The sequence below is a fragment of the Stegastes partitus genome, unplaced genomic scaffold (assembly GCF_000690725.1).
Source record: "Stegastes partitus isolate 25-593 unplaced genomic scaffold, Stegastes_partitus-1.0.2 Scaffold1253, whole genome shotgun sequence".
In the NCBI taxonomy this organism is placed as follows: domain Eukaryota; kingdom Metazoa; phylum Chordata; class Actinopteri; family Pomacentridae; genus Stegastes; species Stegastes partitus.
Window position 1 is genome coordinate 40,912 of NW_007578984.1, and position 24,648 is coordinate 65,559.

Below are 24,648 nucleotides of genomic sequence, written 5' to 3' on the forward strand. Positions count from 1 at the left end.
ATCACCACGGTAACTGATGCTGCACAGCCTGATCACCACGGTAACTGATGCTGCGCAGCCGGATCACCGCGGTAACTGATGCTGCACAGCTAACATGTACGTTCGTAAAGATACTAAACCACACATACAGGACATGTGTTGCATTGCCACGAGAAAATGCTTAAATACGTTTCTCTGCTTCGTACTAATTTACTACCAAGTTTACCACAGAAAATATTAAATCTATTGATATTTACCTCAGAGATTATTCAGTCAATGGCATGAACACTCCCTTTGATTAGGCCTAGCCTTTACTGATTTCCTCGTATCCTTCATTCTCGTTATCGCTGAAGGGGTTTGGGGTTTTTTTTTGGAGCCAGCTGACATGAAGAGAGCTGGGCTAAGTGGATCCTGCTGCTAGCTCATCCTTCTGGAGGACGTTTAGCTCAAAGTTCAAACCAACTGCACAGGTTTTCATTAAGACAATCAATCAATGAAAGCAGACACACGCAATCAGATGTTACATCCTTGATCAGATGAGGAAGTGTTGGAACCTTTGGCGTTATACCCAGACAGTGTGATTCAAGACTAATCTTACCTGGTTGTTCTGGTTAGCAGGTGGTCAGTGAAGCTCCTGTTGAGGGATGCTTCTCATACATCTCTATTGTGCTGTCAGTCCGTGAGTGATTAGAATGAAACTGCATCATGCGTTTAACAGCTGAGCTCTTATCTTCTGGAGGACAGAGGGGCTGCTTAGGAGCCGTTTGTTGTTTTATGTTTTATTTATCAGCAGCATTAAGTTTTATTTGGTTCTTACCAGACACGACCAGCGACGAGACATTTATCTGTCGGTGCCCTCCACCTGGAAGGAGCATCGGCAGCAACAGCAGCAGAAGTTCTGGTCCTGGACTGGATTATTAGCTGCAGCAGACGTTGTTCTGAACAGAACCCTGCGATTCATCTGATTTCCTCCCAAAACAAGCAAATAATGAGCCGGGTCTGAGGATTGATTTCATAGATCGTGTCTCCATCTGTTTATTAATTAACAGCCGCCTGGATTACCGACTGAGCTTCTGGGAAATTTCACGTTTTGTGTTTTATATTTAACGACCTGTTCCTCTCCCTTCCGCCCACATGTCTCTTCACTCAGCTCAACATTTCACTGGCCTGGGTGCTCTCAGCTTTACCAAACCTTTCCTCTGTCAGCAGGCAGCGACTCCCAGCCTGAAAACCCCCAGGAGGGCCTGAGGGAGCACCTGAAGAAGACCCTGGAGTTCTGTCTGTCCAGGTGAGCTCAGAGCCTCATCACTCATTGGGTTTGTGCAGATGCTGATCTAGTGGACAGATGAGAATGAAGCTACAGGTTTACTGAACTAGTTAAAGTAACCCGGTTAAGGCCCTGCAGTGATGTTTATTACAGACATGTCTGACTAACTTCAACAATAGGAATAAGCTCCTAAAACATTATGTACTACACTAAATACCCTGAATAACAAAGACTAAGGCCCTCCTTTTATATTTATTATTATTTATTTAACAGACTAACCCCAACACCCGACATCAGTAATGAATATTCACATGTAGCTGCTGGTTTAAATAATAACTATTGTGATCCTACAGTATTATTTATGTCACTGATTAAGTATTAACACCAACAATATTAATAAATATTATAATTCACATTAATGATAATATTAAGTGTAAGAACCTACAGTTTTGTTTATTATACAAAAATTACCTGATTAGTTTCGGTATAAACAACTAAGTTAATGAAGCTGTTATGTTAAGTTTCAGATCCAATAATATTTATTATATAAATTGACCCGACTAGTTCAGATAATTGATGTTGATGGTACGATGCGTTGTTCATTAGACTCATTTACCACGAATCCACACATTTTCTAATTTACTGTTTTTCCAAAAAAACAAAACAGAAAAAATAGTGAAGCACATTATTATTTCTTGATTATCAGATTGTCATTATTTACCTTCATTCCTGAACAGAGACACTCGTTTCAGTGGTTGAATGCTGGATTCATTTCTGACTCCTCAGAGAAGCCCAGCAGCGGCGCTACTCTAACGCTGGAGAGAACCCTGTTAAGGCCCAGCGGCGTTGTTTCAGAAACACAGCGACCTGATTGATATAAATATGAGGATTTAGACGCTACAGAACCCAGAGATTTCCTTTGAGCACGGTTCTGTAAATAGTGTTTGTCCCTTTTTAGACAAGAACCTTCTTCCACAAACCTTGAACCGTACAAAGAAGCAGACTGAAGTCGCTGCCACGCCTGCTTCTCAGCCGCCGTGTCACACGAATTCATGGAGGAAAGCACTGAAACAAGAACAATGTCCGTGATAAGCCAGGAGTGAGCTAGACTTTGTAATCTGCATTTTGCTAGAGCTTTCCGAGTTGACTGAAGAGACACAGCAGAGAGACGACGTCCACCCTGATCAGTCAACACATCACTACTCTGATCGTTTGACCAGAGAGGCTCTCACTTCTGCCTAATGCCTCGTGTGAGAGTAAATACATATCTGTAGACCTGAGAGTTGTGTATATTGTGGAATAATCTGCAGATTGATCAGTAATAGAGTATCTGCTGCCCTAAACTAGTCATGTAAATGAGTCTATAATTAAGTCTGTCTGCCAACAATGTGAGGATTTATGATCATTACAGTCAAGCTTGTCTCAAAATCCCACAATGTGTTTTAACATTCCTGTATGTGACATGACCAGTGTGTGTGTTTCATGACGATCTGGACCAAACCATTAACCATTAATCTGTGTTCTTCTGAGGATTTACAGGCGGCGAGTTGACATAGAGACAATAACGGCTAAACTGATGAGTCAGTATCTTTCATTGTATGATAGTTTGATCAGTGAAATACCTTTTCCAAGCTGGTACACCACGTATTCTCTCGGTTCGGCCTTCTTGCCTCATGAGAGAGAAGTGAGTATGTTCAGGAGCATCTAGTGTGTTTTCTAAAACAATCTGCAGATTAGTCGGTGATAAAACCACTGCTGCTGTCAAAGGATGATGTCAATGAGTCGATAATGAGTCTGTCAGTGTGCTGTGAGGATGTTTTTGGTCCGGATCGGGCTTCTCTCTGCCCCTGTGGGCGTCAGGTGTGGTCTGAATGAAATGCTTCTGGATGCCTCTGTGGCGGCGGCGGCGGTGCTTCGGCTGCTGGTTTGGATCAAATCACGGCTTGTCTTCTTCTCTCTTTAGAGCAATTCATCGACGGTAGTTTGTTGCACTGTTGGCTCAGAAGTAAAAACAGAACAGAGTGATGGTGAATATGAAGGAGGAAAGCAGGAGTTAGTTCAGTCATCAAACTCTGGATGAAACCATGAGCACCAGCCTTCCTTTGAGAAAACCACTCAAAGCAGCCGAGAGGTTCAGGAGGTGTGACCGTGGCCTGAAGAGCAGCTTTTAACACCAGCACTAACTGGTCAGCCTTCGCTTTCCAAACAAAACATCATCAGACATTTTTAAATCTATGGACGAGCTCAGACTTCAGTTTCAACCTGCTGACGGTCAGAAATCCTGTCTGAGATCTGATCCGATGTTAAATCCTGTTTGTTAACGGGAACAGGTCTCAGCTGCTCATCAGCCCTGATACCATCTGAAAGTTCAGCACTGATTCGTTCACAGCCGCTGTCATACCGCCGTGGTTCAGGCCTCGTGTTAGGGATGCTAAGTACGACTAGCTGTCCAAATCGGTGATGTCAGCGTTTTCAATCAGATCTGGATTAATCAATGAGACAAATTGAATGCAGTGGAAATGTGTCCTGTGCTGGTCAACAGTCACATGACTGAGCTCTGATACACCGGAGCTCTGGCTGGAGGTCCTGAACCTCCTCAGAGTCTCTGTCATGGTCCCACTGCTGCTAAACTCCCACAATGCTCTCTGCTGCCACCATGAGCTGCAGTCTGTAGACGCCTCCTCTGGTCTCCACAGGATTAAACAGTAGAGACCAGAGGAGCTGAGGACCAACTTCACAGATGTTCTTCTTCTGCTTTAAACCAGTCAATGGATCAGCGTCGGTTCAGACAACATCCAGGACTAGATGTTTCCTCCAACCTCTGGAGGTGTTAAACACTCAGCCTGTCTGAGTCTGTCCCCTCTGGAACCATGATCTTTATAATATCCTGCATTGTGTGCTGACCCAGTGTTTGTCTCTGCTGCCTGGTTCTCTTCCCCCAACCAGGTGAGGCAGATGTCGGCCCGACCTGAGCCTGGTTCTGATGGAGGTTTCCCACGTTCCACTTACACCGTCACAAATATGATAAACAGCTAAACATAATAAACCCAAAACAATTCACATAACATGGAGGTCTAAATTAAAAACCCAGCTGCTCGTTCATAAGCGTCCAGAGTCCTTGGGCTGATATTTAAAGGGTTCGGGTTTTACAGTCATGTTTGTATGTGTGCATTTACATCATCAGTGAACTCTGACACATAAAGCTGTCTGATTACCTTATCAGGTGTAGGTCTGGTGTGCCCGTGGCTGTCTGTGTGAATAAACGTTACATGTGTTGAAACGTGACACCGAGCTGCAGCCTGTAAAACACCTGCTCTGCCTGTTGTCTGCTCGTCAGGGAGAATCTGGCCAGTGACATGTACCTCATCTCCCAAATGGACAGCGACCAATACGTGCCAATTGTGACGGTGGCCAACCTGGACCACGTCAAGAAGCTCAGCACTGACGTGGAGCTGATCGTGGACATTTTACGATGTGAGTGTTTTGCTTCCAGAGAACAGCAGGACTGAGTGCCGCCGAATACGCTGTATGACGAGACACACTGAGCTTCTATCAGCGTGTGGTTGAGGCTGATTTCCCACGAGAGGTTGTTAAAGTGCATCCAGCAGAGTCTCACCTGCTTGTGTTTGATTTGTACACACACTTAATTTACTGCTCAGATTAATCCTTTCTGGCTCCAAGTTGTTCCTTTATTTTATGGCTTCATGATCTGTGCACTGCCAACATTTTACATTTCTGACTGTGTGCAGCTAACAGGCCTCGTGTTTAATCTTTCTCTGAAGAGTTCAGCAGCTTGTACTTTAATAGACAAATGAGATGAGAGCTTCCTGCTGCCGAGGGCTGATGCAGGCGGTACTGGAGGGACCGGTGTTTAGATCGTCAGCCTGTGAAGAGATGTAGTTACTGGACTTCTGTGACTGACCTGTTTCTCTGTGGCCTCCTGCAGCTTTGCCATTGGTCCAGGTGGATGAGAAGGGCGAGAAGGTGCGACCCAATCAGAACCGCTGCATCGTGATCCTCAGAGAGGTTCCAGAGAGCACACCTATAGAGGTGAGTGGCAGAGCATGATTCTGATTAAAGGAACAAGCAGGATGAAGTGAAGCACCTTGGAGACGATTCTCAGCGTCTCTGAAGCTCCCCTGGATGGAGGGAACACGTCAGTCCCAAACCTGCCATCAGTGGAGTTTGGTATCGATTGTCCTTTAACAGTGAGTGATTCTTTGACTCTCTGGTGGTTTGAGTTATTCTGAAGAGCAAAGTGCTCTGGCTTGTTTGTATTTTAAACCAATCCCAGTCGTGATGGGCGGGGCGACGTGAAGGATGCATCCTCAGTGTTTCCTCACAGTTGTGACGGTGGAACATCTGCAGCAGAAAGACAAGCACTGGGATTAAAGTGGATAATCCACTATGAAGCCTGGCAGAGCTGTCTGACAGCACGGCCCAGGTCCTCAGCAACACAGTGAAGTGATGCTACACCTGCAGCGTCGGGGAGTCGGACCATTCTGTCCTCTGGGCCGCCGTCAGGGAGAACTTTGTCCTTAGCTTCATTGCTAACCACCTCCAGACTCTTCAGCAGTCAGGCAAACGACTCATAGCCTCCTCACTGGCTACTGAGAAGCTGCTACCTTCATTCTGCAGAACAAAACATCAGCACTCGTGTTACTGACGCCAAGTCGTTCTGTTCTGCTGCCGGCCAGCCCTCCCATCAGGGTGGAGATGTTTCATCACAGGATGAAGCTCTAGCAGAGCCACCAGATCTCCTCACTGTGGGAGTCAAAGGCTCAGGAGCTTCTTTGGCTTTATCACCCACCCACAGAGACGTTTGTTTCCCCCAGCATGAGTCAACAGAGACCTGGTGTAGGTTAGTGCCCAGAGTGAAGCTGAGCTGTTGCCAGTCGGCCTCCATGGCCTCTTCACGTGGAGTAAGAAGATTCACTTCAAATCTAGTTTGGTGTGTTTTTATAAGCACTTTGGGATGAAGTTTATTTAGTACCAGACTTAAATATATGCTGTACTGGTGGAATTACCATCAGCTGATAAAACCAACTCCTGTCCTCACCTGTCCAGTGCACCTGGTCAGGATTTAAACATGCTCCTCCGTTGCTGCTAACAGACAGGTCATGTACCCAGAAACCTTTTCCTGCCACTGAAGCAACCCAAAGTGTGCAGCAGTGGATGTGGAGTGTTTGCAGAATGATGATCTCAGTAACGGTTATCTGCCTCAGCATGGCGAGCGCTTTGAGACGAACCGACTAAAGACTGTTATCTCAGCAGTACGTTTTTAGCTCTGCAGAATGTGCTCATCAAACACATCCTCTCACATACTACAACATTATCACGTTATGTCAGCATTGCGTGGCCCGTTGGGTCCAGGACCAGACAGCTACAGCGATCTGTGACTTCCCAGCATCCAGTATTCTTTTCAGTTGAGGACAACAGCAGCGTTTTTCTGCAGCGTTGGTGGTCTTAATGTGGCTCAGCTCTAAAGGTTTTCTTGAGCCCTGTTGACCCTGCAGGAGTTTCTGAAGGCTGGTTGTGTTGAGGTTTGCTGCCAAGGAGGAAAACTGTTCAGTTGAAGAAATAAATCTGTAAAAATGACCAGGAATTGAGGCTGAGCTGGTTTTAGGTTTATATCGGTGATCTAATTTTGTTGTTAGATGTTTCAGTGTTTATTGGCTGTGAACTCGGCATGTTTTAACAGCAAAACAAACAGTAGTAGTTCTTTTATTTAAGCTTCCGTGTCACAGGATCCCTCAGTTATAAACGTTAGTCTAGCTTTCATGTTAACGCATCAACAGCTGGGGAAAATTAGGATTTAACAAAAGTTGAGGTACTTTTCTGATATGACCCAACACTTGATTTGCTAGCTTTAGCTCTTATTTGATTAAATATCACACAGAAGCTGTATTAGCCGTCACACATCTCCACCCTTTGCCGAGTTCTTGTCAGGAGGAGGAGGTATGAGTTCCAAACTGACGTGGTATGTATGGCAACGTACCACAGACCAGCTGCAGTACCTGGTTGTTCCACCAGGTGGAGACTCTTCCTATTTAATCCTGTAGAGACCAGAGGAGGCGTCACTCAGACACTCATTGATGCTACAAGTTGGCTGTAGAATAAAATGAGCAGAACCAGGTCCAGTGTTCAGACTGAGACTCCTGGATGGATGTAGAACTGATCTGGTGTCAGGTTCCACCAGAACCCAGATGTGTTCTTCCTCCTAAATGTCATGTGTCTATCTGCTGTACTGATGAAGTTCTGAGGCTCAGAAATGATGGAAAAAGTCCATTAAAGTGATCAATCTGGACCCTCCTCTGTGGACTTCAAGGACCTGGACCTCTGGAACATTCACAGTCTGAAGGTAGAACTCTGGTCAGTAGATGGAGGTGCTGCAGGATCAGAACCAGATGTTCTGAAGAGGTCAGGGGGAACATGGAATGACTGTCTGGTTTGAAGTTCAGCTGCTGGTCTCTTCCACGAGTCTCTCTTTAGCTGACCTTCGGTACCAGACAAAATGAGAACTACCAGAACTTTGGTGTCGACCAGTTTCCGTCACATCCCTGGTGCCTGTCCTCAGGCTGAGAGGTTCCCGAATTCATCCTCCACACTCGATGGTTTTATAATCACTTTACGTTTTATCCTTTAACCGGTTTCTCCACAAAGGAGCTGCGTCTGTAATCAGCGCTGGTGTTATAAACGACAGACGGACAGAGAGGGATTCTGACAGGAGAGAAACCGAGCATCTGACCCATAAACACAGGTGTGGGTTTACATATGAACGTTTCACACATGCATAAGGAGGTTATCTGTTCCTCCACCTGTGCGTTTACCTGTAATTGAAGATAAAAGAGCGGTTTCTGGCACATGCTTCGGTTCAGCAGCCACAGGAACTACTGCGAGCCAACTGAATTATTTACAGCAGGACTCCGACATGATAATTAACCTTTTAGCTGTGCTGTAAACATGCCTTCTGCCTGCCAGCTGAACTGCTTCGCTGCTGTCGGAGGCGGCTCAGTCCAACCCAGACCTGTTGTGTTCTGGGTTGTCATGTTTGTTTGCTTTTAGACGTCTTTTTACAGCATTTACTGGGTGTGGTGGGAACTAGGAATGTTTGAGCAGCGGTAGGAACAGCAGTAGTCCTGGGTTCTGTCTTCACAGACGGAATGAGCAAAAGGACAAAATATGGTTTCTGTGTCCCAGAATGCCTCGGTTCTAAAAGACTGCCTTTAAAGTTCGACACAGCGACAGTTGAGAAGATCGAGGTGTGTTCTTTCAGGTCCAACTAATAATTAAGATGCTTCTCCTTTGTGATCCATGGCTGGTGGTTTCTGTAAAGGAGCTTTTCCACAAGTACAGCAGTGAAACAAGCTCCTGTGTGTTTGTTTTGTGTTGCAGGAGGTGGAGGCCCTGTTCAAAGGGGACAACCTACCCAAGTTCATCAACTGTGAATTTGCCTACAACGACAACTGGTTCATCACCTTTGAATCAGAAGCAGATGCACAGCAGGTAACGGCCTTCATCATTCTCATGTTCCTGATTCTTCTCTGTCCTAGAACCAGCTGTACGTGTTGGCTTCTTCAGCGACTTTGTTTCTGTTTCAGGTGATTTTTCTGTCAGTAGTTTCTCCAGGTGTGTGTTGGGATGACACCAGAGTCTGGCCATCTAATAATTCCAGTTTTATTCATGTGTTTGTTTGTTTGTTTGCCTGGATGTAATGCTCAGCTGCCATTTGGATTTTCTAAACTAATGAGCCAGGCAGAACATGTGCCTGTCTGTTTAAATCAAGATCTTCTTCTGGGTGTCTGCTGGTTAGTTGGGTGTGGGGTGGGGCTTTTCTGAAACTCAGGGATCTTTCAGGGGAAGCTTCAGTCTCTGCATCCAAGCTGTGCATCCTGCTTCTGTTTCTGGTGAGGTTTAATCCTGCCCTGTGTTGTCCACATTCTCTCGTTAAAGGCATATCAGTATCTCCGCGAGGAAGTGAAGACCTTCCAGGGGAAGCCCATTAAGGTAGGTCGCTTTGTACTGGTTTGGGTTGAACACGCTGAAGCATTGCTGGTTTTAGGACTACGTCAGTTTGTGCTCTTCAAACCACATTCCAGCAGATTTGTCCTGGAACAACGTGTGACATGTTGAATTATTATTCTGCATAATTAATCAATCCCCTGAATGAACATCTAAAGAAGCTGCACTAATGTGTGAAAGCCATCGGTCTTCATGTACTCCTCTCTCACCTGTTCACCTTGTTGTTTCGCTGCATGCAGTCCTGTACAGTCACAGTTTGTCTCTTTACTGCCTGTACCACATTCAGGTATAAACAGCTTCTATCCTACATCAAACTCATCTGGCTGCATGTTTGCAGCTACAACTGCAGAAGTTATTCTACATTCAGCTCCAACATGAACCAGCCTCAGTCAGGCAGCAGTTTGCTGTGAAGTGATTAACAACAAACGAACGGCACACATGAATATTTAAACCAAGAAGTCGTTAAACTGAGGAAAAGATGTGGAGCGAAGCCCACATTTATCAAACCACTCAAAGTTCACATCTGGACTCGAGTGCAGAATAAAAGTCCTTCACATTCACTCCGAGCCGTCAGCGTATCCGTGGATTCATCAGACTTAAACTCTTCCTTCAGTTTGCTTTTCTTATTCCTCTCAAGCACCAATCATTCTTTAAAGTCATCCTGTCTTTAGTTTTTATGTTCTTTCAGTTAAATATAGATGCAAACTGTTGCTGACACACGTTTAGAAATAAACTCCGGCTCAGTTTGCGTCAGATTTTATTATTTAAGACCCAAAACAATAAAAGAGCTTTTTGCAGAATTTTAAGAAATTCATGTTTACAGAGCGACAGATTTTAGTTTTCACCCTCAAAAATACACCTTTAGCTGGACCTGGTGTTAGATTTAAAGTACCTGAAGCAGAAATCTGCCTCATACGTTGTTAGACTCCATCATGAAGCATCCTGTAGCTCTGCACATCCAGAACCAACATCTAGAACCTGTGGACTCCAGGTTCTGGTTCCTACCAATGATCCACATCAACATTTAGTCTAAACATCTGGAGCCTTGTCTGGTCCAACTTCACCACATCAGGTTCTGCTGATGTTGGAGCCTTGGATCCATCCATAGATAGACACTGACAGGAACTTTCTGGATCAGCACCAGCCTGGGTTGGAGATTAGGGCATTATTTAACCTTTTCAAGGACCAACAATGACACTCTGAAGAGGAGTTGTGAGTTAGAATTTCTCCAGGCCTTCCTTTTAGTTTACAAATGGATTTAGCAGGTTTTTGTCTTGTTTTCTGGTTTTTGCTGTGTGCAGCATTAATGTGTGTTTTGATCTCTGCTCTGGCTCTTTGGACCAGGCGAGGATAAAGGCGAAGGCAATCGCTATCAACACTTTCATGCCAAAGAACGGTTACCGGCCGGTGGAGGTGAACCCGTACGCCCAGCAGCGCTACACGTCCTACTACATCCCCCCGGTGTACAGCCCCCAGCAGCAGTTCCCCCTGTACAGCCTCATCACGCCGCAGGCCTGGTCGGCCACACACAGCTTCATCGACCCGGCGCTGGTGAGACTGGACCACACAAACACGTATATGTGTCTGTCAGCGTTTATCTCCACTTTGGTATTGTTGTGTCGGCACCGGGTTCAAACTTCCTGCTTCAGCTTCAGGGACTTTGTTCTGTTTGTATGTTGAAGTCAACACGCGTGTGGAAACGAGCAGGAAGAACATGCTGTAGTTTAACGGTACCTGCTGTATAAAATGCACATTTAAACACTTGAATCCACTGACTGACCTCATGAACTGCTTGTTTATAGTTGTGATTGGTGAAACTATGAATGTTCGAACACTGTGAACTTGTGTTCGTTAGTTTAATTTTCATAACAAACTTCAACAATCCACCACCATCAGAAGCTTTTATTGTGAAGTCTGGTGAGGTTTGTCCGGTTTCAGCTCCGTCCTCCTCGTTAACCCGTCCTGTTTGCTTCCTGTTACCAGGTTGCTCCGTTTCACAACAACCAGTTCATCAACGGATTCACGACGTCACACAGCTTCAAACCGGCGTCGCCGCTCACCGTCAGACACTTCTCACCCAGAAACAGGTTCGTATCTCTGGTGTCTGTTCAACAACACTCTGTCGTACTGAGTTGGTGGAGCTGTTGACGCTTCGGAGTGATGAATGAAGCAGTTGAGCTGTTTCCTGTCTAACAGTGAAGTCTGGAATCTCTTCAAAGGATCGTATGAAATAATAAACTTTATTTCTGCAGCACAAGGTGCTGCACAAAGCATTAAAATACACAAAACCGTAAAACAGTCACAGACATTTAACGCCTGCGGCCTTAGAAAGACCAGTCACCAGTAGTAGACGTGATGAAGTCTGTACAGGTTGTTCTGAGAAGCTTTTACTCTGAAGGTTGGACTCCGGCAGCAAACCTCTAAGCGGTGAGCCCGGATCGAGGTGCAGAGGAGGGTCTGAAAGTTCTCATATACACAGATTTAAACGTTAGCCGCAGAACTTTAAACTGAATTCAATCATGAATGTCAGAACCGGACTTGTGTGGAATAAGTTGTTCAGTTCTCTACATACAGAGCTTAACTAAACCTCCACCCAGTGTCAGGTTTACGCCACCGCTGCCCTCAAATGTAACGTTCATACACCAGCATGTAGGAGCTCTGTAACCCAAGTGATATTTCTGATGGAAAATATAATTATTATTGTTATCCAGGAATTTTCAGATTTAAAAATTAGTAAAGCTCAGTGTTGTGTCTTGATCCAGATGTCAGATTATTTACCTGCATTCCTGAACAGAAACATGAGTTTTAGTGGCTGAATGTGATGCTGGATCAGTTTCTCAGAGAAGCCCAGTGAGCTGCTCAGGTTTGGCGATAAAAAGGTGGATTCAGTTTAAATTCCTCATTCCTGTTCAGAACGATGAAACGAGGAGAGCTGAGTGGCGTTAAAGCCCTGGTCTATAATATATATATAGAGCAATGAAATGAAATGAAAAATACTTTATTTATCCCAGAAGGGAAATTCAATTAAAAAAATTGTTTTTTTTAATTCAATAAAAAAACTTCTGCTTCCTGTTTTTAGTCTGATTTTATTCTGAAAACTCCGACAGGAAGTGATGGTTGTGGAGAGCTGGTATCAGAGCCAGTAAATGATGCTCAGCTTCTTCACTCAGGAGAAAGTCCCAGGCCAACGTGACTCCAGATGTTTCCAGCTCTGATGGTTTCTCAACTTGAAAAAACTTTCATAAATAGAAATAAGTGCAGAAGAACGAACAGCTTTCCCTCTGGATACATTCAAACCTGTGTATGATTCATATTTACTACATTTAGAGGATGATGCCAGTATTTCTCCCCAGACATCATAATGTTTTTCTCCAGAAGAACCAGTGCAGTGTCTGTGTTCACCACATTCAGATGATAGTCATCCTCCATACATGTAGGAGAATCACTATCAGCAGGACTTGTGCAGATTTCTTGTATTTCTTTACTCTTGCTCCGTTTTTGCTCTAAACCTTTTGCTGCTGATGCTTCAGATTTCCCACCGTGGCACGAACGATGGATCATCTCTGTACTATTCCCAAACACTGACCGAAGCACTGGCGAGAATAAAATGCACTGAATTAGTAATTTGTCAACACAGGAAGTGAAGAACGGTGTCGACCAGAAACGTCTTGACGGGCAGCTTCAAGTTACCTGATGAGCGAGCACAGGAGTCCACAGCACAATATTTATTACTGTAATGATTCCTCTGATCATGTGATGATGAGCAGCAACACAGAGCTGTCGGATAATTTAAATCTAAAACCAAACTCACGTCTGTTTCCTGTGATCACGTCTCGTTGCTCGCGGCTCTTAAACACCAACCTACAGCGAGGCAGCGTTAAGCCCAACACCGGCCTTTATTTTAGTCTATTTAAAATCATTGTTTGTGTTTTTAACTATCTTCTTGGTTTTTTTTTGATGATTTTTGGCTTCTGTGCTGTGATGACACTGAGTAGTGGATATCTTCTTTATTTGTCTTATCTCACCGGCTCCATGTGTGATTTATTTACCGTCTGCTCGGTTTAATCTGTGAGTCCTTCGTTTATAACAGGAGGTTGTTTGTGTTGTTTTATCTGTAAAGCTCTTTGTGTCACATATTATTGGTATGAAAGTGCTTCATAGATACAGTCGGATTGATTAATGGATGACTCTGTGTGCTCTGTTTGTCTCGACCTGAACATGTGCAGCATCGTGGACACGTCTCAGTGTTTGTGTTCATGAGAGGATCCGTGTGCTGCCGTTACTGTTGGTGTGCTGTGTGAACAGTGGCCTTAAACTTCTCCTGTGCTGCAGGACTAACAACACACTGTCCTGTCTGTTTTCCTGCAGGAATCACAGCAAACCCCACCTGAGGCCGACCCTCCCCACGGCCGATCGCAGCGCCGGGCTCCTGGACAGCCCCAGCCTGTTTCCCAGCTTCCCCAGCGAGCGGCTGAACGGGGTTCGCAGCAGCCCGCCGACCCGCCTCCCCGGCAGCCAGCCCAGGACCAGGCTGCCCTCGGCCACGGCCTTCCCCCGCAGAGACACGGTGGGCACCGGCCGGGTGACGGAGCCCAGCACCCCCGACTACTCCCTGGGCATCGGCCGAGGAAGGTACGCACCGTCTGTCTGGATCACTCGCTGTCTGCTCTGCTGTTGTGTCATCCGTCGTCATTACTCAGAGTTTAACTGCTCTGAATTTAGCCGCTACAAGCCTGAACTATGAACTGATTTCAAACAGGTCAACCCTAAATGTAGATGCACTGATTCACCAGGGATCACTGAACCTCCACGTTAAGAGTCCACATCAGTGGCTGTTTGTGGCTGTAGAAGCTGAAGACACGTCCAGACATAGCTAGCAAAGCTGTTCCTATATGAAACTCCTCCAGGTCAGCAGCAGCCCAACAGATAGTTTAACTCTCTGTTAATATGTAGATTTTCTGGTTTAGTTGCTCAGCTCTGATCTATAGCATGTTCCCCAAAGGTCGTGTTTTGTCCAGAAACATTTGGTTTGTTGCCACAAAGGTGGAACGAGACCAAAAAGTATATGTAGATTTAAGAAGCTGCGATGGTAGAATCACGGCGTGCCACTGATCAGTGAAGTGCAGCAGAGATGTGGTGTGATCACGTGGAACCACCAGGTGGAGGTCAGGCCGTCCACAGCTTCACTGCTCCTTAAACAGCTGCTGTTCTGCTGCACTGTCTCATAAAGCTGTCTCCTTTAAAGAGTTTGTTTTCACAGAGAACTGAGACGCTGTGACTTTTGGTCAGTTGTTTATCTGCGTCAGCGTGTTGCTCATTTGCATAAACAAAGAGCTTCCTGTAAAGTCTGTTTATGAAAGGTTAAAGCATCAGAACAGACTCTAGGAGACACTAAAAACCTATGTGTGAACCTGTGAGCGTGCCGTTTCATGAGCGGCTGAGTGGCGGTTTAACGTGGAGCTGAAGCTGAGCTAACGAGGCCGGTGAGGAGCTGAGCTGATGTCATGGTTTCAGACAGAATGGATGTTTGTCAATTGAGATGTTCTCTTTCTTAAAGGAAAAATGTTTCTGCTTCTAGGAAAAAGAGGGACGAAAAGTTTACAGTAAGTACCGTTTATTCTTCTCCGTCATTCTTCTGTATCTGAGTTTCAGTGTAAAAGCTTCGGTGTGAGTCCAGCGCTAGCTTCCTGAGCGTTCCTGTCGTCTGACTCTGTTTGTCGCCTCCCTCAGAGAGTGACGCCTCCGTCGCCGCCGCCGCCTCCCAAACCTCCGTCTCCGAGCTTCGAGCTGGGCCTGTCCAGCTTCCCTCCGCTGCCCGGAGCCGCCGGCCAGCTCAAGACCGACGACGTGTTCGACAACCGGCTGGCCAGCAGTGTCGTGGTCGGAACCGCCAAGGAACGGGTCGGGAACTGCTCCTAACTTCCCCATCAGTCAGGCCTCAGTGTCAGGATGAGTTCATGCTGTCGGCCTCTAGGTTCAGGAGCTCCACTAACGCCAGGACAGAGAAATATAAAGTAGTTCATTTATAAAGCCTAAGTGTTGGTGAGAACTAGCCTCATCCTGAAGCAAAGCTGGGATAGGTACTGTTTGTTTGTTTAGGTGTCACTGGACGAAAGCTAACCTTTAGTGAAATTCAGGAAACTAGACCTTTCCTTGGCTCCACTTTCCATGCTTTAGTCGGCAACAGGAGACTCTGGTGTTTTCACTGAGCCCAGGACGGATCATTTGTGAAACAGTCCTGTATGATGAGGATCCCAGAGAACAGAAAGGAACTGAATCAGCTCAGAGTCAGGTGTTGATGGAAACTAAAGTCTTCCCTCGTCAGTCAGATGCTTCCTGACGTCGCTGCTGATGCTCAAACAGATCATTTCACAAACACCCCACAATTATCCTGTTCTAGGGGAAACTAAACCGTGGAGCTCCACACATCATACATCTGACATAAACATACAGAATAAAGTTCTCCTGCTATACACACATTAGGACGTAAACGTTATTTAACGGATAGATTTACTCACATTCATGGCCTGACTGGTTTGTTTTAGGATTTATCTTCTAACCATTTGTGTTAATTTCAAATGAGCGTTTATCTATTTATTATGTACTGAATTAAACAGCATTTCATATGAACTGATGGGTCCAAGTGATACCACCTGAAGGAGTTTGTAGTGTTTTAGTCGTTTTGATGAGAGAAACTACACCCCACTCACTCATGTCCGATTTCTTTAATCCAGGAAACAGAAATAAAAGCCGTGTTCAGAGGAGTTAACCACATTTAGACAGAGAGCTTTCACCTGAATCGGAGCGGTTATAGACAAAGGTGGTATTGATTAACATAATAACTGTACAGCAGAAGAAGGTCGTCAGCATGTCAGATAACGAGCTGTAGATGGGCTGTAGTACCTGGTTGTTCCAACAGGTGGCGCCTCTTCCTGGTTAGTGTTTAGTTTACAGAGCAACAGGCTCCATGACAGACTTCTGAGGAGGTCGATGAGCTCCAGCAGGACGTCTGTTGCATCAGCACAGACCAAATATCAGATTATCGATAAGTCCGACATTGATTGATCCTGGTGATTATTGATTAGTGTCTAAAGACAAACGACTGTCAGTTTTACCAGATGGTGGATCAGCTCTAGACGATGGTTTGAGACGGCCCTCGTCATAATCTGTCTGTCTTCCACCCTGTAGGCTGAGCAGGTCGTGTAGAACTACCAGAACCCAGTTGATGATGAACTGTTTGTGCTCTGTGCAGAACGTCAGCGCCGACTCCACCAGTGGAGGAGTTGTGTCTCCGGCCGGCCCCAAAGAGCCCCTCCGGCCCTCCGCCTCCCCGATGCCCACCAGCTTCCAGCCCTCGCCAGCCGCCCCGACCCCGGCCTCGGCCCCAACGCTGAGCCCGGCCGCCGCCACGCCGCTCAGCCCCGCCCCCTCCACCCCTGCACCGTAAGACCGCCGAGTCTCTGAACATGTCGTGGTCATGAAAGGTTTAACAGAAGAGCCGACAGCTGTTCCTCTGACAGTGGATCCGTTTGAGCCGTAGAGCTGCAGCGGTTCTGTTTGCTGTTGGATCTGGCCTGGCTTTAGTTTACCTGTTTTATTCAGCTTTGAATCGTTCTCATGTCTTCCTGCTTTCTGCTGTTAGTCACTCATGTGTTTGTCCTGAGTGATATCGGACCTGATCGGTTCTCATTGAAATCAGCAGTCTGACTCCAGTCAGCGGTTCCGTTAAAGCCCTTCATAAGGTGAAGGTTCTGGTCGCTCTGATTCAGACTTCAGCAGCAGATTTGAACTGTGAGAAAATCCATCTGAGTTCTGTGCTGTTTGTGGTCAGCCGGTGTTCTGAGACAACGGAAACAGAACAATGTGGATGAGAGCAGCGAGCAGGCGGAGAGTCGCCTCGCTGGGTTTTCTCTTCAGCGCCGTTCACAAACCGCCTTTTATTTCTGAATGCATTTGAAGTACTCGGATACTTTGGTCTTTAGAAACGTTGAACGGTGAACTGATCAGTGGTGCTGAAGGAAAACCTCATCATGAATGAAAGTACAAAAAGTTAACGTTGAGGCGTTGTCGTGGCGACGTCCAACCAACTGCTGAATGTGCCGTTGAGTCTTTATAAATAAAACTGGCTGTTTGATCCGTTTCAATCATTAACCGGTTCTGCTGCTGTTCTGTCGGTTCCAGGGAGGCCAAGGTGACGGAGGTGAAGCCGAAGGAGGTGCAGCTCTCTGTGGAGCGGGTTCCCGGCACTCTGTCCACCGCCAGCAAGTCGGTGCAAGTCAACGGAGCTGCGACGGTCAGTACCGAGTCCTGCTTCCTCGTTCCTCTGCTGTGATGCTGAGCTGCCCTCAGTCGCTGAGCTCAGCAGGCTCCATCAATCCGAGCCTGGTTCTACAGGTGTTTCTCACACCTGCTGCAGGAAAACGTTTTTAGGATGGATGCAGGAATGAGTCTGAAAGATTCCCCCCAGCAGCCTGCAGGCAGCATCTTATATATCTGTGCGACCAGAGACGCTCCTCCTGCTGTCCCTCAGGTCAACAAGGTCCACAGAACAATGGGGCGTTCATTTATTTAAGTTCTGGTGAGATCCTCTGCAGCAGGTAGACGAGAGCTGAAACCTAATTAACTGTAATTAAACAGGAATAAACGTACAAACAGCCGTGTTTCAGAGTCTAGATCATTGACACTATTCAGGTCACTGACGTTAGAGACTAAATACTTTAAATAAACGAACATTCCTGCTGACGTACCGATGTTGGTAGAGAATCAGGCCGTCTCAGCATCTCTGAGAGGCTGAACGAGCAGAACCTTCTGAACACCTCGGTGAGGCCTTCAGTCGGGCATGTCCAGTGAGGAGCTGAGCCGGCTCAGACAGGAGACCTTCACCCTGGAGACATCAGTCACACCAGCACAAAACCTGCCGGCAGCTTTAAAGGAACGTTGTTTTTAGAAACCATTTCAGAACCAAAAACAGAGAAAGTGTCAGATTACCACGTCTGCTGTACAATAAAATAAAGTTTAAATAACTTTATTCTGTCTCCCTATGAGGTTCTAATAAAGCACTTGGCCTACAGTTTCTGTAGAACCAGAGCTCTGCGCTGCTCCAGTCAGCAGCACTGATCCAGTTGCTCTTTAGCTCACGACCACATGAATGAATGACGGAGCTGCTGGAGGCTCCTTCATCCTCTGAACCCTGAAGAACAGCAGCAGCTCTGACAGGAGGCCCGAGTTTGGTTTTGTTTCTGAAAATCACACAAAGAAAATATCTACAGAACGCTCCAGTAACGTCTGGGAAACGTTCAACGTGTTGAGTCCAGGTTTTCAGAAACTTTCTAAAATAGTCCAAAGAAATTCAGCTTTTGGTTAAAAACCAAAAATTACAGGTTCATGACGTCGTAACTGTCCAACTGACAGCAGACGTCTCTGAGTTCTGTCTCCTTCATGTTCTGGTTCCACAGAGCTGCAGGACTTTGTTAGAACATGAAAACACCGGTCAGGTCCAGGCCCGGTGAGGCCCGGTGAGGCCCGGTGAGGCCCGGTGAGGCCCGGTGAGGCCCGGTGAGGCCCGGTAATCAGGGCGATGAGGATCTTGTGTGTCTGACAGCTGCTGTGCTTCCTGCAGGAGCTGAGGAAACCTTCCTACGCTGAGATCTGCCAGCGGGTGAAGGACGCTCCAACATCGCAGCCGCCGCCGACCCCCAAGGAAGCCAAGCCAGCCTGCAGCGCCCCCGCAGGCGAGGAGAGGAAGTGCGCCGACACCTCCACCCCCCCGGGGGAGGCCAAGGCCAGAGAGACTCACCACCCCTCCTCCAAAGCCGGCTCCGCCGCCCCGGCCAGGCCCCCCAAGGAGGCCCGGAGGCCGGCCGGGCGGTGGGCTTCCCCGCCGCCACATCCAGGGAAAACCCCCAGCAAGGATCCCCACCACACCCCCCCCAAGTCCCCCCAGTAGGGAGACCCGGTAAAAAAGGAAATCAAGTCAGGGCTACTCAACACTTTACCCCAGAACCACCAGTCACAAGCATAGAGGACGCCTTCTTTCTGGATCAGGGCTTGCAGACAAAAAGCACTTTACTGTGCATGTAGAGCACCGTTTCATTCTTTTACTCTATTTATTTGCTTCTTTTTTTAATTTCACTTTGACTTTCCTTTCCTCTCTTTGCATTGGTTGTGTCAGACAACACTGAAGTCATTCACCGTGTCCACATGGCCTTGTGGGGTTTACCTGAGCAGCAGAGGAGCTGGTGGTGGCTCCGCCCAGGGCTCGTCTGCATGCCGCCGCCGTCGTGCAACTTTATGTAGCTGCGTTATTAGTCCATGTGTTTTTAAGTACATAATCGCATCCATATGCAACCTGGCAGGATCCTGGGCCTCGCCGATCATTTCTTTACACTACTCCGTCGCTGCACTTCTTCCTCCTGCTGGTCGCTAGTTTACTGTTTGAGGTGACGGTCAGGAACCTGCTGGGAAGTCTGGAAGGGAGGGGGAAGAGGTGGAGGTGTTTAATGTCCTGGAGTCGTGCTGTCAGCAGGGAGACTGGAGGGCAGGGTGCAGGTGGTGCTGAGGCTGTGGACGGGAAGGTGTTGTGGTTAGATGTTCCACTGTTCAGACGGTTCCTCGTGGTGCTACACATCCACCCTGGAGGCTCCTCTACACGCTACGTACACATACTTGATTTACATCCACAGAGCTGTGGGTTCATCAGATGGTCCTGTCTGACCAGAGAAAGGGAACCGGTCCTGACAGAGACCCGATCAGAGGAAACCATGCAGCGCCGCCTTTAGCTCCTGCTCGTCTGAAGCGTGTCGGTTCTGGTGTCGGTTCAGGTGTCGGTGCAGAGCTGCAGCGGTTTGGCCTGAAACGTGTGAATATGAGCGATGAAGAAGGAAAGTGAGATGTTGTAAAGACCTGGAGTGTTTCTGTGAAGCCGATGAAGGGAACCGACGAGTGGGTTTTCTGGGAAAGTAGCTGTGATGTTGGATTGTGAGAGAGGTTCAAGTGAAGAGTGGAACCGGACACTTAACCGAACTGACGGGTTTTCAGGGAAACTGAGAGCTGCTCGTGTCTCCTCCAGTCTTGGCCACTAGAGGCGCGTCGCTGTCGCCTGCTATCGTCAGATTTCTTCTCGTTTGTTTGCACTCTTTTGGTTTCTCCTGGTTCTTGTTGGAGAAGATGGCCGGCAGCGCGCAGACCTCCTCCTGCTGCTGGGCTCCCGTTGTCTGGAATCAGACCCAAAGCACAGATTCAGAGGAAAGAAACTGGACTCGAGGTTTGAGATGCCGATTTGAGCGTCTGGGTTTAACGGGAGTGAAGCAGCAGGAGGAGCTGAAGCCTGGGAGGGAGCTGGTTGGGCGTTCTGTCTACCGTAGCAGCCACTCGGGCAGAACCAGCCGAGCGTCAGTACATCTGAACCAGACGCGAGTTTCCTCCTGCAGCCCAGTGCTTCAGTTGATCTTTAGAGTTGACACCAGATGCAAACGCCCTTAAAACCACTGAACTCTCCAGATGATCAGCTTGAGGGAACCTCCGTGGACCTCAGCGTCTCGCTCTAGTCTTCCTGCAGTAAAGCATTCTGGGTAATCCCACTGAGAGGAAACAGGAAGGGAACGCTCGGCTCAGAGCCGCTCTGTGATTTGGACGCTAAAGCTTGAGTTTAGTTGAATAAAACTAAATCTGTTTTTGATTTTGAAGGACTGAGATGCACTTGGATGGTCGATGATTATTCTGTTTAGTTTTTGGAGACGCACCATATCCACGTATTTATGAACCATCGCTGTTTTACTCCATGAGAAATATCGTTAAGTTTTCTTTTTTTGGGAGAAGAAAAAAATCGAGATGATGCATCGAGGTCAAAATGTACAAAAAATAATTTCCATCCAGTGTTTGAGAAACTTGAATTTTATTTAAACTTGAAAAATGACTTTGCCTTAACTTTTATACGAGACGAGCTTAGAGTTTATTTCTTTTCAAAAAAAAAATCCCCAAAACGTTCCCGAAGCGTGACGAAGCGTGGAAGATGTCCAGCGGAGGTCACGAGTCTCCCTGAGATCAGATCTGCAGCGTTTTCTTTCTTTTCCCTCCTTTTGTTTTGGGTTTTTGTAAAATGTACGAAACAGAATCGTTTGATTGTTCTTTTGGTTTCTTGTTTAATAGTTTCAGGTTTTTTTTCTTTTTGGGGAAAAATATAAACCATGTAAATGCAAAACTAGTCGATACTGTATTAAATCTGTGCACTTTGAGGTGTGTGCTTTGCTTGTACAGTTGTAAATACTCAGAAAATATAAGAGGTACCTTAAAATGATTATAAAAATATATTGATCCTTGTTAACTATACTGTCGCTATCGAGCTGGATGTAGGATATAAAACTTGTTGTTGTGCTTTTTGGAAATACTTTTCTTTAACTTTTTTTTATTTTACTTTGGGTGTGCGGACTTTGCCTCTGGAGCAGTCGTCTGATTGTACGTTTCTGTTTGTCGTCCTTCATTCCATTTTTAACGGTCGCCCGGCTGCTCAGGTGCGACCGTGGCCCCGCCCTCTTCTCCTCGCCGTGCCCATATTTGGGCGCCGACAGCCGCGTGTCCACCAGCGTCCTCTTTGCTGCTCCTCCTGCTGTTCGTGCATGTTTTCACGAGCATGTTTTTGCTTCTTTTGAGCAGAAAAAAGTCCCGGAGCTCCTGTCAGGTCGAAGCACTACATTGACTGACTGCAGCAGGAGCTCAGGTGTGTTTGCCTTTCTGACACGGACACAAGGAGGCGTCACGGAGTCCAATACACTAACGCTCGTCATGTTTAATCAAACCGCATCGTGTGACCGACAGGAGCCGATCAATATTCATGATCACACTGATCGATGTTTGGAGCCGTTTGCAGTAAACGTTTAAATCTCTGGACACAAACTCAGTGGAAACCTCTTTTTTTGTTTTAATTGGACTTTCCAGCGTTGGTCCCTCGACTCTGATTGGCTGTGTGTCGCTACGATCAGCCAATCAGAGCTGCAAGATTTAATTAGATTTATTGGGAATCAGTTTCCAATAAAACGAAACCACAAAACGTCCGACATCAGCTCCGATAGTCTGTCGGTCGGTTTGTAGCGGCAGGAAGGCGTCCACCAGCTTCTGCTTCATGGCGTTTATTTGATGGTCTGAAACCTGCTGTTTTCTGTCCGTATTTAAAGATGTGATGCGTCGAGTCACCGGAGGAGCAGACCGGTTAGCGTAGCTTAGCATAAAGACTGGAAGTGGGTGCAAACTGCTAGCCTGGTTCACTCATAGTGACACAAGCTAATTGTAAAAACGAGCCTTTGTGGTTGAACTGAAGCTGCGGAGCTTCACTGGACACCTGGGCGTGTTTTTTCTGCTGTGAGGACGTGATGACGGAGACGGTGGTGCAGCTGAAGGTGTCTCTGAGTCCAGACTTTATGTGACGCTAAAGTGAGGATTCAGGATTTAGCAGCAGGACGTTTTTTAAACAGGAACTGAAACGTTTTTAGGAAGAAGATGAAGCAATTCAGAGCAACACGAAGCTTCGTTGAAGCATCGAGTCAAACGAGACAAAAGAACTTGAATCAAACTGGATCTAGAATTTGGTGCTTGAACAGTTTCCTGCTCAGCTGGAGCTTCAGTGAGTTCTGATCCGATGTTACTGTCCTGAACAGTAGAGCTCATCACAGACTCAGTCAGTCGAGTCGCTTCGACTGCTGTGAATATTTCGCTTTTCTCTGGTTCTGTTTGGGTCGAGTGCGTCCTGAAGGTTCTGGTCGGTTGGGTTTCCGGCTCTGCAGCAGGAGCCGGTGGTTCTGTGAGAATACGGACAGAAAACGAGGTTTTTCAGAGGAACCCTGAAAAGCAGAAACCCGGCGGGACTTGAACTCTGCTGGAAAAGAGCGGCGCTGATGGACACGACCCGGTTCGGTCCTCCACTTATAACGCAGCAAAATAAAGCACATGGGAATCAGTGGTGGCACCGAGACGACAGCGGCGGTTCTGAGATCCAGTGGATCAGCCAAAACCACTCTGTTCTGCTCCCCAGTTATCGTACATGTACAAATACTGTCTCATGGTTACTGTCGCTTTGTTTGGGGACGGATGCAACTGGAATCGCAGGTTTCAGTTCTGCGGCACATACAGCAGGTAGAAGTCTGTCAGAACCGTCTGAAACCCGGCACGGCGCCACGATCAGCTGTTGGACCTGTACATACCGACGGACTGGTTTTTCACGCCGAGGTCGAACTCTGATCACAAACTGAGCATCCCTGAACTGTGAATGTGTGCATGTGTGGAATAAATAAATGTACCACCAGAACCAGGCGGATGTTTGTGGAGTTTGGACCTCAGACGGGTTCTAGAGCAGCTCCTCCTCCTTCTCACGGACTCAGCAGGAGCTTCTTCATATCAGCCTTAGCCTCCTGCTTCAGTGCCATCGTTCTTCTGTTCTCCCTCCGGTTGCATCTCGTCTGCTCGTGTTTGTTCTGTTGTTCTGAGATCCGACTGGACCTGTGTCGACTCACTGTGGTTTAACTCATTAACATGCTAACAGCTGTGGACAATCGGTCGTGTCGAGTTCGGACGGATTTCTTTGCCTAACGACACCTTTAACAGATGTGGGACGGAGGTTCGATCAAGAGGGCTTCTCTTCTGTTGTTTGACTGTTTTTTGTTATTTTGGGTCTTTTTCTTCCATCGAGACTGGAATCAAGCGTACATGTCGGCTATAGATAATTTAAGTTACTCTTGTGTCATGATGTAAAACTGTCTAATTTGGAGAAAAAAATGTAGCTTACTGAAAAATAAAGATTTAGGCACTGTTGAGGAGCCGCTGTCCGCCGTCTGCTTGTGTTTTTATTGTCGAGGACAACAAGCTGCTAAACGAGTTCACAGTACGAAGCATCGTCACCGAAGCTTTTCTGTCTAAAGACGAACATTCACTGCTCAGAAGAGTTCAGAACAGACTGAAGTTCAAATAACACCCGTAGAGATGTTCATCCACAGCCTGTTTCTGTCTGAAGTCCAGCAGGTTGGAGCTAAATGCTAACATCCACATCACAGTGACCATGCTAGCACGGTTAGCAGTAAGTTAGCATGCTAACATTAGCCAGTTAGCAGTAGAGCTGAGGGGGGTTGGTCAAAGACAACAATTCATCAGGTCACAGTCAGACTAGAATAAAGAAAGAACTTCTCCTCAGAGTGGATCCTGTCTACAGATGGTTCTGGAAAATTCTGGAGGTAAAATGGACCTTCCATTGTCTAGAACTGGTTCTGACCAACCACCATCACACATGCTGACATGAGCCTGGAAAGTTTACCCAGAATGCACTTTGTAAAGTTTCCTCTGGTGACTGATCAGAACCAGAACCACATCCAGGGTACCAGTGATTGTTTCTATGACTC

The 24,648-nt window shown here is 46.7% G+C and overlaps 1 protein-coding gene across 1 annotated transcript in view; it reads left to right on the top strand.

Annotated features, from left to right (window-relative positions):
- The window catches only part of larp4b (La ribonucleoprotein 4B), a 32,487-nt gene extending 8,406 nt beyond the window's left edge, over positions 1 to 24,081 (top strand). Inside the window, exons 3-15 of the mRNA XM_008297853.1 lie at positions 1,189 to 1,267; positions 4,584 to 4,720; positions 5,193 to 5,296; positions 8,642 to 8,752; positions 9,200 to 9,253; positions 10,613 to 10,819; positions 11,252 to 11,355; positions 13,637 to 13,900; positions 14,847 to 14,871; positions 14,999 to 15,169; positions 16,521 to 16,711; positions 17,450 to 17,561; positions 18,888 to 24,081. Of these exons, the coding sequence (XP_008296075.1) occupies positions 1,189 to 1,267; positions 4,584 to 4,720; positions 5,193 to 5,296; positions 8,642 to 8,752; positions 9,200 to 9,253; positions 10,613 to 10,819; positions 11,252 to 11,355; positions 13,637 to 13,900; positions 14,847 to 14,871; positions 14,999 to 15,169; positions 16,521 to 16,711; positions 17,450 to 17,561; positions 18,888 to 19,214 (1,886 nt within the window). The 3' untranslated portion in view covers positions 19,215 to 24,081. The remainder of the gene's footprint in view (positions 1 to 1,188; positions 1,268 to 4,583; positions 4,721 to 5,192; positions 5,297 to 8,641; positions 8,753 to 9,199; positions 9,254 to 10,612; positions 10,820 to 11,251; positions 11,356 to 13,636; positions 13,901 to 14,846; positions 14,872 to 14,998; positions 15,170 to 16,520; positions 16,712 to 17,449; positions 17,562 to 18,887) is intronic.
- The last annotated feature ends 567 nt before the right edge of the window (positions 24,082 to 24,648 follow it).